Raw genomic sequence first — 13,760 nt, 5'->3', positions numbered from 1 at the left:
AGATTGCTGCAGACTTCGTGTTTATGAAGTGAAGAGGTGTTTATCTCTTGCCTCGTGGGAGGCTGTTCGGCGATTAAACCGTCCCTACCTTGAACACAGCGGCAGCCTCGTGTCAGGTCAGCGCAGGCTGACTGGTTTTTCTTGCAGTATTTCAAAAACCCTTTCATTTTTTCCATCTTGCTGTCTGTGAAGACCCAAGCCATTCGCAAATTCATTTATCGAAAGGATTAAAGCTGGCTGGGAATTCATCAATGATTTCTCACCAAATACATCTCAACCAAATCACTTCCTTAAGGGAAAATGGTTTGGGTTAAAAAATTTGGAAAAAATCCTTTTTTAAAAAATTAATTTATGTCAGTCAAAATTAAACAAGACACCGAAACAATCTAAATAACATACTAACATGAGCAAATGTATAAAGTTAAGCTCAAAACAATGTTTTAGATAATGGAAAACAGGTGATTGATGTAAAATCTTTTGCAGTGGGCTCCTCTGTGCGGGCACTCAAGAGTCTACATTTCAGCCAGCGTTAAGTGTGATGTTGGGGAAGCAAAAATCCTGCCAACTGATGGAAAACCATTTCACACCCACCTTTCTCCGGAACAGCCTCTTTAGGAGGCTCGGACTGCGCACATTGAGAGTATTTTGCAAATAAATTGAGCTGAGGGGTTTGTACCTGACTCCAGGTGTGCCTGGCAATCCATCCTACGTTACTCTTTGGCAACAGCACTCCCCTCATAAACCTGAATTTGGAGATGGACCATGTAAAACTAGAATTTAGAAGAGTATTTAGGGCTGTCCATATAGGTCAGTTCCACATCCATATTGTTTATAACATTTTTCTTCACAGAATCACAGAATCCAAGCATGGCAGGGGTTGGAAGGGCCTCTGGGGATCCCCCAGCCCAACCTCCTGCCGAAGCAGGGTCACCCAGAGCAGGCTGCACAGCACCGCGGCCAGCCGGGGTTGGAATATCTCCAGAGAAGGGGACTGCACAGCCCCTCTGGGCAGCCTGGGCCAGGGCTCCGTCACCCTCAGAGGGAAGAAGTTCTTCCTCATGTTCAGCTGGAACTTCCTCTGCTTCAGTTTGTGCCCGTTGCCCCTTGTCCTGTCGCTGGGCACCACTGGAAAGAGTCTGGCCCCGTCCTCCTGACACCCACCCTGCAGATATTTATCAGCATTTCTAAGGTGCCCTCGCAGCCTTCTCTTCTCCAGGCTAAACAAGCCCAGCTCCCTCAGCCTCTCCTCATAGGAGAGATGCTCCAGTCCCCTCACCATCCTCGTAGCCCTCCACTGGACTCTCTCCAGTAGCTCCTCATCTTTCTTGAACTGGGGAGTCCAGCACTGGACACAGCACTCCAGATGGGGCCTCACCAGGGCAGAGTAGAGGGGAAGGAGAACCTCCCTCGACCTGCTGGCCACACTCCTCCTCATGCACCCCAGGATTCCATTGGCCTTCTTGGCAGCCAGGGCACACTGCTGGCTCATGGTCACCCTGTCGTCCACCAGCACTCCCAGTCCCTCTCTGCAGAGCTTCTCTCCAGCAGGTCAGGCCCAGCCTGTACTGGTGCCTGGGGTTGTTCCTCCCCAGGTGCAGGACCCTGCACTTGCCCTTGTTGAACTTCATCAGGTTGCTCAGCTTGCCTACATTTTTTTTGCCTACAAATGATTTTTTGCCTACAAAAAATCAGTTCATCTTGCCTACAATACTCAAAATTTCATTCCAGTAACACTTCAAGGCTCCAAACTTCGACACCAGTCACAGCGGATCAGGTATTTCGTTTGAAAAGAGGCCGTAATTTGATATTGAAAAGGTTAATATTATTATTAATATTTTGTTAGATGTGTTAATCACTCAGATTTCTTTCAGTGTTAGTCTTCAGTGTGAAAATTATCATGCATAACCCACGAAACCTAAAAGCCAACAGATAACCTCTGCAGATCATCTGCAAAGAGAATATGTGGCAAAAGAATGCTTGGTAATTGCTCTTCGATTAAATGCTGTTCGATTAATTAGAAAACATATAATTTCTGACAAATTCAACAGCCTGAGCAAAAGCTCTCATTGTCTTGTACGTATTGATGGCAAATGGTGAATGTGTAACCTGCAATTGCCCAGGTAGGATCCTGTTAGCTGAGCGTAATTATATGGATCTTAAAGAAGCCTAATTTCTTGATTTTTGTGAAAACTGGTTACAGCATAAGCAGCTAGAAGCTCAAAAAAGCTGAAACGCAATGAAGAAATGCAGTAATTCGACCACACAAGCGCCGCGTCAAAGAATCGCGCCATTTTTCATGTTGAAGAGTTCAATGCGAGCGAATTACAGTTCTGTTTTACAGGGGGATAGCCCTCTGGAACAGGAACAGAATTCAATTAGCGATGGGAGTGCATTTCCTCAGTGCGTACTAACAGCCTCCAGTTGTTATAAGTGCTCCCCCAGTCACATCAGAGAAGCAACCAGTTCTACACAGCGCTATCTTGAGCTGTGAAATTTTAATTCATCCCCCCAAAAGATTAGCATATCAATTACAAATGCTGTGCGAGTGCAAAAGATAAGCGTGAAGCTGACCCCCACAAATAACACTGTTAAACCGCTTTTTCCTTCTCGAAGTCTCATTGTGGAAAAAGCTTATTTTTTTTCCATTTTATATCTCCATTACGCATTCTGTTGCCACCTCTACCCGAGCGTCAATTCAGCACGCCGAGCCGCACGCGTCCCGACGGCGACGCAGCCGCCAAAGGCTGTGCAGAAACACTGCCATGTACCTCTGCTATCGTCATTCTCATCGCACTGACCGGTGAGGGCTCGATATCCACCAGCGGCACCGCGTTCAAACTCTACGCGCAGAGACGAAAACACACGGCAGCGGGGGTTAGAAAGGCAGAGACAGTTAGGAAGATTCTGCTCCCTGTATTGAGAACAACCTAAAGCTTTACAGAAAGAACCGAGTCTAAACAAAGGAGCAGGAAGAAAAATCCAAATCACAGCTTGTTACAAGGGAAAGACAAGAGATGGTGTTAGAGATGGTAGCAATGGTAGCAATTCCAGAAAAATCACCCTTACATTATCTATGAACTGAATTTAATCACCTGGACTGGAGATCAAGACGTTTCTGTCTACCTCAGTTTACTAATGAATTCAAGTAATAAAAAGCTGCGCAAGGTTTAACTTTTTTTAAGCTCTAGTCTTATTTTCAACTGTTTTTTCTTAAAATAATGATAGCAGTGTTGGTGGGACACCAACAATCCACTTTAATAAAAGTGCTGTTTGGAAATGTATTTACACACCATGATTTACTCAGTTTTGATGTCACCGACGATGGCTTTGGAAGCAACATCTGCATCTAAATAATATTTTCTGAGCTTATTTTGGAATGCAATATTTTAACAGTATTCTTTCTAAATCATTCTTGTATTTATGTGTAAATATTCATTGAGTAATTTCATAGAATCATAGAATGATTTGGGTTGGAAGAGACCTTAAAGATCATCTGGTTCCAACCCCCATGTCATCAGCAGGGACATCTTCCACCAGCCCAGGGTGCTCAGAGCTCCATCCAACCTGGCCTTGAGCACTGCCAGGGAGGGAAGTGGTTTTAGAGGTACATGGACACATTATCTGGCAAAGCATCACCCACGTTGCAGCCCGGCATTAGTGAGTATTAGGAGAATCTCATCAGCACGATAAAAAGCTAACAAAATGCAGGAAGAATAAGGCTGAAGGCAGAGGAACACAGGTCTGCCAGTCACAAACTGGAAGCAAGAAAAGATTCTGCTCTTCCGTGGATGACCTTGAGCCTCTTCGACGCTTTCGTGGTGATAACCCACCTACTGCAAGCAGAGCTGCTGGAAATCAGGCCACTTTCCCCTTCTTTTCCAAAAATACAGCGAGCACTGTTCTCTTACCCGTTTATCACAACAACATTCTTAAAACCAGAGCAAGAAGAAATAAACCGAGGAATTAAGGAGGGTTCTTACGGTGTCGCTGTCGCTGGGTTGGAACTGGAAAGGCTGCGGTTTGTGAAACACGGAGTTCTCCTGTAAAAACAGCTGTAGATTGTAATCCCGCACCACCTGCCAAAATAACAAACGCCGTTTAGATCCGTTCTTCTGTAAACTTCAAAACGCGCTACGAGTGAAATGAGTGCAGTATTTCAACCAGAGACAGAACCCTGAAGGCAACATGAGGAAATACAGGACCTGATTCCCAGCAGAACTACCTCCAGTTACTCAGAAGCGACTGGTAGGACACACAGCGGGCAATAAAGAGCAAAAAAATATCTGCCATTAACCTACGAATAATCCCACACAGGCAAAACGGGGGAAAAAAGCATCAATTACAGAGTATGTGATATGTGGTGTCACCACCGTAAATATTTTCCTCTCCTCTTGTGGATAATTTCTCGTATGCAGTTCTTTCTAAAGCTGAAATGTTTTATTTTTAAACAAATTATAAGTTATAGGAGCTGAAAAGACTATTTGGAATAGTGTGTATAAAATAGTTGCAAAATTCATTGCTTTATATTAAATGGCTTTCAGAGAAAATTCTTGTAGCTTGCGTTTTCCTAAACCAAAACTACTTCAGCTACTAAATTTGTTTAATGATACATTTCAGACAGCACGACATGTATCCCTAAACAAATCTCTTCTGGCACAATTTACACATATTTATGCAGAAAAACACAGTGATTGCAAGATGAAAAAATAGTATCACTGCCTGAAGAACTCTAGAGAGCATTCACTGCTTCAGTTGTGGAAAAATGTGTAAATAGCAGCATGAAATTATAAAAACCTACTACCAAGCTGAGGGTTTAAATGTACAGAAGTCTATAATAAAGATGATATTTATGCAGAAACAGCAGCAGCATCATATCTGACCGAGAATCCGGATTACACTCTATGTACAATGCTAAACACAGCACGCTCTCCAATGCATCAAAACCTTGATGCTCATCTTACCGAAACACTGAACTGTAAAAAATTAATCTTCAGCTGGAGAAAGTAAATAGTCCTGCAGTAATAATGCACTTATTTAAAACACTATAGCACAAAATTACTGCACCAATGCAGGCAGTTGAACGTCAACACATTCAAATGCGTAGAAAACATACAGAGAAGGCACACAGGGAGCCGTATTCCGAATTCCCTTAAACAGAAACTCAGAAAATACTGAAGGAGGAATCACCGGCAGCTTCAGCTGATGCTCAGCACTGGCCATGGCAGCGAGACCACTGACATCCAACAGCGCCAGCCGTCACATAGCCCTTCAGACACATGTGAACACTGAGCATAGCACACAACTCCGTGCCACGGCAAATACACAACACTATTTTAAAGCAACTTCAATTCGAAAAAAACCCAAAGTGTAGTCACTGAGTCCAGGAAAACCCACACCAGTATTTTAATGCAATAAGCTTTCGCTGTAGACCTCTAACTCACAAGCAACTCCATTCTTCAAAGCAGAAAAATCACCTTCACAACAGCACTCGTAAGAACAACCCCATGCAACGCTGCAGGCTTGGGGAGGAGTGGCTGGAGAGCCGCCCGGCGGAAAAGGACCTTGGGGTGCTGGTCGACAGCCGGCTGACCATGAGCCAGCAGTGTGCCCAGGTGGCCAAGAAGGCCAACGGCATCCTGGCTTGGATCAGGAATGGTGTGGCCAGCAGGAGCAGGGAGGGGATCGTGCCCCTGGACTCGGCACTGGTGAGGCCGCACCTCGAGTGCTGTGCTCAGTTTTGGGCCCCTCACTCCAAGAAGGACATTGAGGGGCTGGAGCGTGTCCAGAGAAGGGCAGCGAGGCTGGGGAGGGGTCTGAACAACAAGTGTGATGAGGAGTGGCTGAGGGAGCTGGGGCTGTTCAGTCTGGAGAAGAGGGGGCTGAGGGGAGACCTTCTCGCTCTCTCCAGCTCCCTGACAGGAGGGTGTAGTGAGGGGAGGTTGGTCTCTTCTCTCAAGGAACCAGCGATAGGATGAGGGGCAATGGCCTCAAGTTGTGTCAGGGGAGGTTCAGATTGGATATTGGGAAACATTTCTTTCCTGCAAGAGTGGTCAGGCCTTGGCCCAGGCTGCCCAGGGCAGTGGTGGAGTCCCCATCCCTGGAGGGGTTCAAAAACCATGTGGATGTGGCCCTTGGGGACATGGTTTAGCAGGCGTGGTGGGGTTGGGTTGGCGGTTGGACTTCATGATCTTAGAGGTCTTTTCCAACCTTAGTGATTCTAGGATTCTACATTTTCCCACAAAGCAATAATATTCAGTTATAAATGAGAACAACTGTTACAATAATGTGAGACCTGGGAGAGCGTGCAAGTCCAGTAAATGAATACCCTGGAGCATTTTGCACAATATATGTGAGAATTGTTGAAAAGAAAATAAAAAGACTCCTAAGCAACGCAGTATTCTCAGGAATCCACAGCAACTTTTCCAAATGGATTTCCTGTTATTCAGAAATGAAGTCAATGCTCTCACGCGGTTTCTTTATGAAGTCAACGTCCATTGACATGTTAAAATAGATTTAAAGTCAAATGTTCAATATACACTCTATGCAGAAAGAAGGCATAGTCAGAGATGAGCATAAATGAAATTCTCTGCCCTAGGTAGGTGAAGCTTCTTACCAGAAACATCACAGAAATGTTATCCAAAATAGCAAATGGTATTTCAGAAAATGTTCCAAAGAAAATCAGATATTTTCCAAAAGAGAAGCGCAAAAAGCACAAGACTTGAATAAGACTGTTCAAGGGAAAAGGAAGTTAAATTGGTGTTCATATGCTCAGTGTCAGAGGGTAATATTTCCCGGACATGCCAGAGGAATGACAGGCTACACACCAACCCAGCAGTAAAAAAGCCTCCAAAGCTCCTGCGAGAAACTGTGAAAAACCTTCATTTTTTACAGAAAACTTCTTTTTGAGAAGTTTCCCTCAACCTGCACTGGCATGAGGTGCCCGACAATCTTCTATGCAGCTGAACACACCACAGCCCTGCCCCTGCGAAGCAGCCACCCCGGGCTCTCCGACATCCGAGAGGTTCGTAGGCTGTCCTGGGAAGCAACTGGTCTCGTTCTAAAGCAAATATAATTTAATTCCATCCCGTAAACAGAAATATAGTTCAGATGGAAAAACTGAAGCAACAAGGCTGGAAGAGGAGGCTGAGGGGAGACCTTCTCGCTCTCTCCAGCTCCCTGACAGGAGGGTGTAGTGAGGCGGGGGTTGGGCTCTTCTCCCAAGTAACCAGCGACAGGACAAGAGGCAATGGCCTCAAGCTGCATCAGGGGAGGTTCAGATTGGATATTGGGAAAAATTTCTTTCCTGCAAGAGTGGTCAGGCCTTGGAGCAGGCTGCCCAGGGCAGTGGGGGAGTCCCCACCCCTGGAGGGGTTCAAAAACCGTGTGGATGTGGCCCTTGGGGACATGGTTTAGCAGGCATGGTGGGGTTGGGTTGGCGGTTGGACTCAATGATCTTGGAGGTCTTTTCCAACCTTAAGGATTCTATGATTCTATGATTTCTACCAATGATCTAAAGCGTCTTTTTTAAACATTGCTTGGCACGCTTGTGATCTTGTACTTAAAACTAACAAAGAACAGGAGAAGTATTAAAAAAAACACAATAAATATTTAAAACCTTTGCTTTGATGGCAGGCTGGTTTTTATTCCAAATTGATCCATTGCTAACAAGTTCATTACCTGTTTAACACTCAAGGTACTTTTGAGAACACCCCCATAGCTTTTGACAGAGAATTTCTACTCTGGATTCACCACTCCCTTTCGAGCTGACTGATTCTTGCAACGTGGAACTACAGGAAACGCTGAAAATTCAGAAGTAAGGATGAGCAAAGCCTACATCCATGGAATAAACCACCAATGAATGTGTTCAGTATTTCAGAGCAAGACACAAGTTTGCAGTAGTAATGTAATACGGATTTTTCTTCTCTGCTTTCTCGAACTGCGAGAAGAAAATTGGTGCCGATGAGGTAGAAACCCGTTGTAAAACTCCTGTTCAGACCTGACAGCTGTATTTACATTTTTGTTCATGCTCCAGGCATTGCACTAATTTAGTAAAGCAGAAACAGAACTATGTTCCTCAAACACACAGCGTGACGTTCCTACTGGATAAAGGGAGCCAGACCCGCAGGCTGCCAACACAAGCTCAGCACACACAAACACGCGACGAAGGTGTTCCTACGCCAGCGAACCGTTTGGAAATGACAGCTTAGGCAGATGAAAGTCCCAGACAGGCAACACTCCAAATATTCTGCTCACAAAGCACTGAATACTGTCCCCTGGATGAAGGGACAGGGCGTACCCTCAGCAAGTTTGCTGATGACACAAAACTGGGAGGAGTGGTGGATACACCGGCAGGCTGTGCTGCCATCCAGCGAGACCTGGACAGGCTGGAGAGTTGGGCAGAGAGGAACCTGATGAGGTTCAACAAGGGCAAGGGCAGGGTCCTGCCCCTGGGGAGGAACAACCCCAGGCACCAGTACAGGCTGGGGCTGACCTGCTGGAGAGCAGCTCTGTGGAGAGGCACCTGGGTGTCCTGGTGGACGACAAGTTGACCATGAGCCAGCAGCGTGCCCTGGCTGCCAAGAAGGCCAATGGGATCCTGGGGTGCATCAAGAGGAGTGTGGGCAGCAGGTTGAGGGAGGTTCTCCTTCCCCTCTACTCTGCCCTAGTGAGGCCCCATCTGGAGTACTGTGTCCAGTTCTGGGCTCCCCAGTTCAAGAAAGATGAGGAGCTACTGGAGAGAGTCCAGCGCAGGGCTACGAGGATGGTGAGGGGACCGGAACATCTCTCCTATGAGGAGAGGCTGAGGGAGCTTGGCTTGTTCAGCCTGGAGAAGAGAAGGCTGAGAGGGGACCTTAGAAATGCCGATAAATATCTGCAGGGTGGGGGTCAGGAGGACGGGGCCAGACTCTTTCCAGTGGTGCCCAGTGACAGGATAAGGGGCAATGGGCACAAACTGAAGCCGAGGAAGTTCCAGCTGAAGATGAGGAAGAACTTCTTCCCTCTGAGGGTGACGGAGCCCTGGCCCAGGCTGCCCAGAGGGGCTGGGGAGTCTCCTTCTCTGGAGATATTCCAACCCCGGCTGGCAGCGGTGCTGTGCAGCCTGCTCTGGGTGACTCTGCTTGGGCAGGAGGTTGGGCTGGGGGATCCCCAGATGGCCCTTCCAACCCCTGCCATGCTGGGATTCTGTATTACAATATTGAGAAATTAATTATGGATATGTAGACATTACATATACACAGACTTCGTTAAGAGATTTAAACCCAGCACCTTCGGGGAAGATATTTTAAGCCGATCTGAATGATATACACCAAGGCAAATTATTGAAAGTGCTTTTCCAACAGCAGATAAAATGGTATTTTCATTACCTTTACAGTTGCTGCCAAGTAAATTCAAAGACAAGCGAGCACAAAGACAATTTTTACTGCACTCTACATCTAATAAGGTGTGAGTCAGCACGCTTGCAAGTGAATAAGGAAGGTGTTAAATATGTTGTTTCTCCCTAAGTCCCTGCACAAGCGAGCTCTGTTTCTGTGTGAGTGGTTAAGGTATGCGTATAAAGCAATATTATGACTGCACCAAAGCAGCTCATTTGAGCTCAATTGCAACTTTTTTTTTTTTTTTTTTCCGCTCAGCAGATGAATTATTTAAGTATCAAAACTATCCTGGAGGTGATCACGTATTCCGGATTCTGGCTGCTTGACAAAGCAAACAAACCACGTCCATGACAAGACTCTAATCTGTTTTCTGTATTTGCCATTCTTAATTCAAAGGAGAAAACGCCATAATATTTTGCTTTTTAAGCTGACAGTCAATTATTAAGAAATGATCCAAACAGTTTCACAGGGCTTTACTGTGATGGATGACTAATGCGGTTCCAGGTTACCCAGCACGGAACTCGGCTGCAATTTCTCATTCCAGACGTGCAGAGTGAGTATAACTGAACATCTCTTGATTGCTCTTCTAGAAAGATCTTGTACTGTGGAAATGCACTCATGAGAATGCAATCTGGGTGGCAAGAGGAAAAATTCTCCCCAAGAAAACTGTCTCGTTTCTTTTAACTTAATACCACACAGGAGTAACCAAAAATAATAACCCTTCAGTTTTGTCATTATTTTGGAAGCCAATCTTCGGCCTGGGAACTTACATATGCTGTAAGTGTTCAGTTACAAAGGATCGTTCAGTTACAACTTACCCTGCTGGAAGTCTCCAGTAAAAACTGGAATGTGTTTTGTACAGCTTGGCATGTCTCTAGTTCAGTCCTGCTGAATGCCATTAAATAATCCTTAAGGTGATCATATACATTTCCATCAAGAGCCTGCAGGAGGGAAAGAATTTGAGAAAATTAAGAAAGAAACGTGTACTTTATTAATAGTCATGCTTAGATTTGCACGATGCTCCTATGATTTCTCTTAATGCACGGCCCCCTGTAATTATTAGCCTGGATAGGGACAGGGGAGCATCTTTCACTTCGGACAGGAGGAACGGCAGAGCTTTATTTCCACCAGCTGCACCGCAGAGCACTGTACCAACAGATCACCTTCCGTTCCACCACTGCCATCCAGTTGTGGACTACGGTCGCCGCAGAACAGCGAGGCCAGGTCTGGAGAGGTCCATATGCCCAGGGAGATGGCATTTCTGTCGAGAAAGGGACCTGGCAACTGCAAGGCTATGGGGCTTCTGCCAGTCACTGCACCCCACGCTCCAAATGACGTCACCAAGACACCCAACATCTCTATCCTTCAGATGCGCAGCCGCTTGCTTATTAAAAACCGGTGATCGATAGCTGCCATTTCACTTAAGCCCAACACATCTCCTTGGGCACAGAAATACCAGACACAACAAAAACGTATCATAAAATTAGTAGCTACCAGACGACAACATCAAACTCAAAAGCCCTGTTGTAACCAGAGCCGTAAAATCACCGTGCATAGCCCAGGTTACACGTAGGTTTAATGCGAGTTCTGTATTAAGCACGTACGACTTTGCAAGTGACTAATTTCATTTAATGTTTGACCCTGGATATATTTAAATGTATATGAAATGTATTTATTTATAATAGATTTTATATTTATATGATATATTATAATTAATTATTTTATACTAGAAATATATATATTTATACCAAATTTCCCAGGTATCCATTTAAATACTATATTCATTGAAATCGCGTATAGCAGATTTCAACTGATTCAAGAACGCACTTCTATATAGAATTATTTAAATAATTTTGAAAAGTTTGGAGGAAAACCAAAGTGAAATTGTGCAAGCCTTAAGATGTCATTTCCACCCCAGGAAAAGCAAGCCCACCCTTTCAGGCAAGGCTCACAGCCACGTGTAAAGCAGACACGAATCACTCTGAACTGAGGACGAACAGCACAAGAGATTCTCCTGCCGCAAAACAAAGTTTCGCCCACCCCCAGCACCCAGCTCCGGCGAGCACCAGATGAAATTCAAACTAAACACACAGACATCCTCAGAGAAGGATGTTTTGAGGAAAAGAATGAACTTGTGTGACTGGGTTTCCTGTGTCCAAAATTTGATATCCCAAATACACTTTATACTACACTGTTACAGAATCACAGAATCACAGAATGGTAGGGGTTGGAAGGGACCTCTGTGGGTCACCCAGTCCAACCCCCCTGCTGAAGCAGGGTCACCCAGAGCAGGCTGCACAGGACCTTGTCCAGGCGGGGTTTGAATATCTCCAGAGAAGGAAACTCCACAACCTCCCTGGGCAGCCTGGGCCAGGGCTCCATCACCCTCAGAGGGAAGAAGTTCTTCCTCATGTTCAGACGGAACTTCCTGTGCTTCAGTTTGTGCCCGTTGCCCCTTGTCCTGTCGCTGGGCACCACTGGAAAGAGTCTGGCCCCATCCTCCTGACACCCACCCGGAAGAGATTTGTAAGCATATGTTCTCTTCATCCTCCACCTACCAAGTGTAAAGTACATCCTAGCACGGGCTGATTTTCTCCTCCAACCTTAGACATTCAACCTGCCTCAAGCTTGCTGGTGCAAATCTCCAGCCATCAGAAAACAACCAGACAGGACACAACGCCAAGGCAGCAGCAAACACAGGGATTGTCTTGGAGGCACTAAACGCGGCCGGCTCGCTCGGCCGTGCTGCCAGGCGCCCAGATCAGAGGCCAGTGGCGAGGGATTGGCAGCCAGGGCACCTCTTGATGCCCTCGCCACAAGAAGGCTCTGTTAAGCCCAGGCATGGCTGGGAAAAGAGGCATAGGTCAGCTTCTCGAGAAGCGGGCCTGAGTGAACCTCATGAGGTTCAACAAGGCCAAGGGCAAGGTCCTGCACCTGGGTCAGGGCAACCCCTGGTACCAACACAGGCTGGGGGATGAAAGGATGGAGAGCAGCCCTGCCCAGAAGGACTTGGGGGTGCTGGGGGGTGAAAAGCTGGCCATGACCCGGCAGTGTGCGCTGGCAGCCCAGCAGGCCAAGCGTGCCCTGGGCTGCATCCCCAGCAGCGTGGGCACAGGGCAAGGGAGGGGATTCTGCCCCTCTGCCCCGCTCTGCTGAGACCCCCCGGGAGTCCTGCGTCCAGCTCTGGAGCCCTCAGCACAGGACAGAGCTGGAGCTGTGGGAGCGGGGCCAGAGGAGGCCCCAGCAATGATGCAAGGGCTGGAACCCCTGTGCTGGGAGGAAAGGCTGGGAGAGCTGGGGCTGCTCAGCCTGGGGAAGAGAAGGCAGCTTTCCAGTGATTAAAGGGGGCTTCTAAGAAAGATGGGGAAAATCTTTTCAGCAGTGCTTGTTGTGATAGGACAAGGGGTGATGGTTTTAAACTGAAAGAGGGGAGATTTAGACTGGATATAAGGAATATATTTCTTACAGTGAGGGTGGTGAGGTGCTGGCCCAGGTTGCCCAGAGAGGTGGTCGATGCCTCATGCCTGGAAACATTCCAGGTTGGGTTGGACGGGGCTCTGAGCACCCTGATCCAGTTGAAGATGTCCCTGCTCACTGCAGGGGGTTGGGCTAGGTGGCCTCTAAAGGTCCCTTCCAACCCAAAGCTTTCTGTGATTCTCCAGGCTCTTACAAGTGATGTCAGCTCTACCAAAGAATCCATTAAGCATCATCCATAAAAAAGAAAATTCTTATTATAAGCGTTTTGTAATATGAGCTCACAGCTGGGATGTCAGGAAATTCCCATCCGCAAAGCATTAAAAACCCGCAGCGAAACAGATACGCAGCCTCAGTTCTTGCCTCTGTTGGTGCAGGCACAGCTTTACTGGAACTCCTCCTGCAACGCACATTTAGTTTGTGAGGGATCATCCTAGGCAAGCCTGCGGATTTTAACACTTCGTGTGCTTTCACAGTGCTAAAGGGATGAGCCCTCAGCATCCCAGAGCGACGAAGCCAGTATCCCACTTTAAGGGCATTTATTTTCACATCAAACATGCACAGCCCCAGTAGCAGCTCTGTTCTGCACCTTCAGCGAATACAAATGATGTCTAAAATTGCCCAATTCCGGTTGTGCTCACGGGAGAATCGCCGCACGACGACGGCAATCCTGAAACTCCCCCAAAAACGGAACCTGCAGGCTTTTACGATCGAGCGTATCTGTTCCCGAAGCTTTTCACATCAAACTCCGGGGCTAGAGTGCAACGCTGTTATAAATGTAAATAAATAGTTTCAACTTGGCAAAGCAATTACAAATGCTCGGCTTGCAAAGCAGCTGTGACTTTTTTCATTCCAGTATGCCATAAACGAGCATTTCAGAGCTCGCTCGCCCGGCCTTCGTATCAAGCCCAT

General features: G+C 46.6%; 1 protein-coding gene across 4 annotated transcripts in view; it reads right to left on the bottom strand.

Moving 5' to 3' along the window:
• Positions 1–13,760, bottom strand: part of FCHSD2 (FCH and double SH3 domains 2) — a 195,179-nt gene that overhangs the window by 41,824 nt on the left and 139,595 nt on the right. The window contains exons 9-11 of one of the 4 annotated variants that reach the window (XM_075415395.1): positions 10,193–10,315; positions 3,981–4,076; positions 2,769–2,840 (exon numbers count right to left, since the gene is read on the bottom strand). In XM_075415395.1, coding sequence (XP_075271510.1) covers positions 2,769–2,840; positions 3,981–4,076; positions 10,193–10,315 — 291 coding nt within the window. The remainder of the gene's footprint in view (positions 1–2,768; positions 2,841–3,980; positions 4,077–10,192; positions 10,316–13,760) is intronic. The other 3 variants (XM_075415404.1, XM_075415413.1, XM_075415422.1) reach the window with 3 other exon arrangements.

This window comes from Opisthocomus hoazin, chromosome 1 (assembly GCF_030867145.1).
Source record: "Opisthocomus hoazin isolate bOpiHoa1 chromosome 1, bOpiHoa1.hap1, whole genome shotgun sequence".
In the NCBI taxonomy this organism is placed as follows: Eukaryota; Metazoa; Chordata; class Aves; order Opisthocomiformes; family Opisthocomidae; genus Opisthocomus; species Opisthocomus hoazin.
This window is presented reverse-complemented; position numbering and strand designations above follow the sequence as displayed.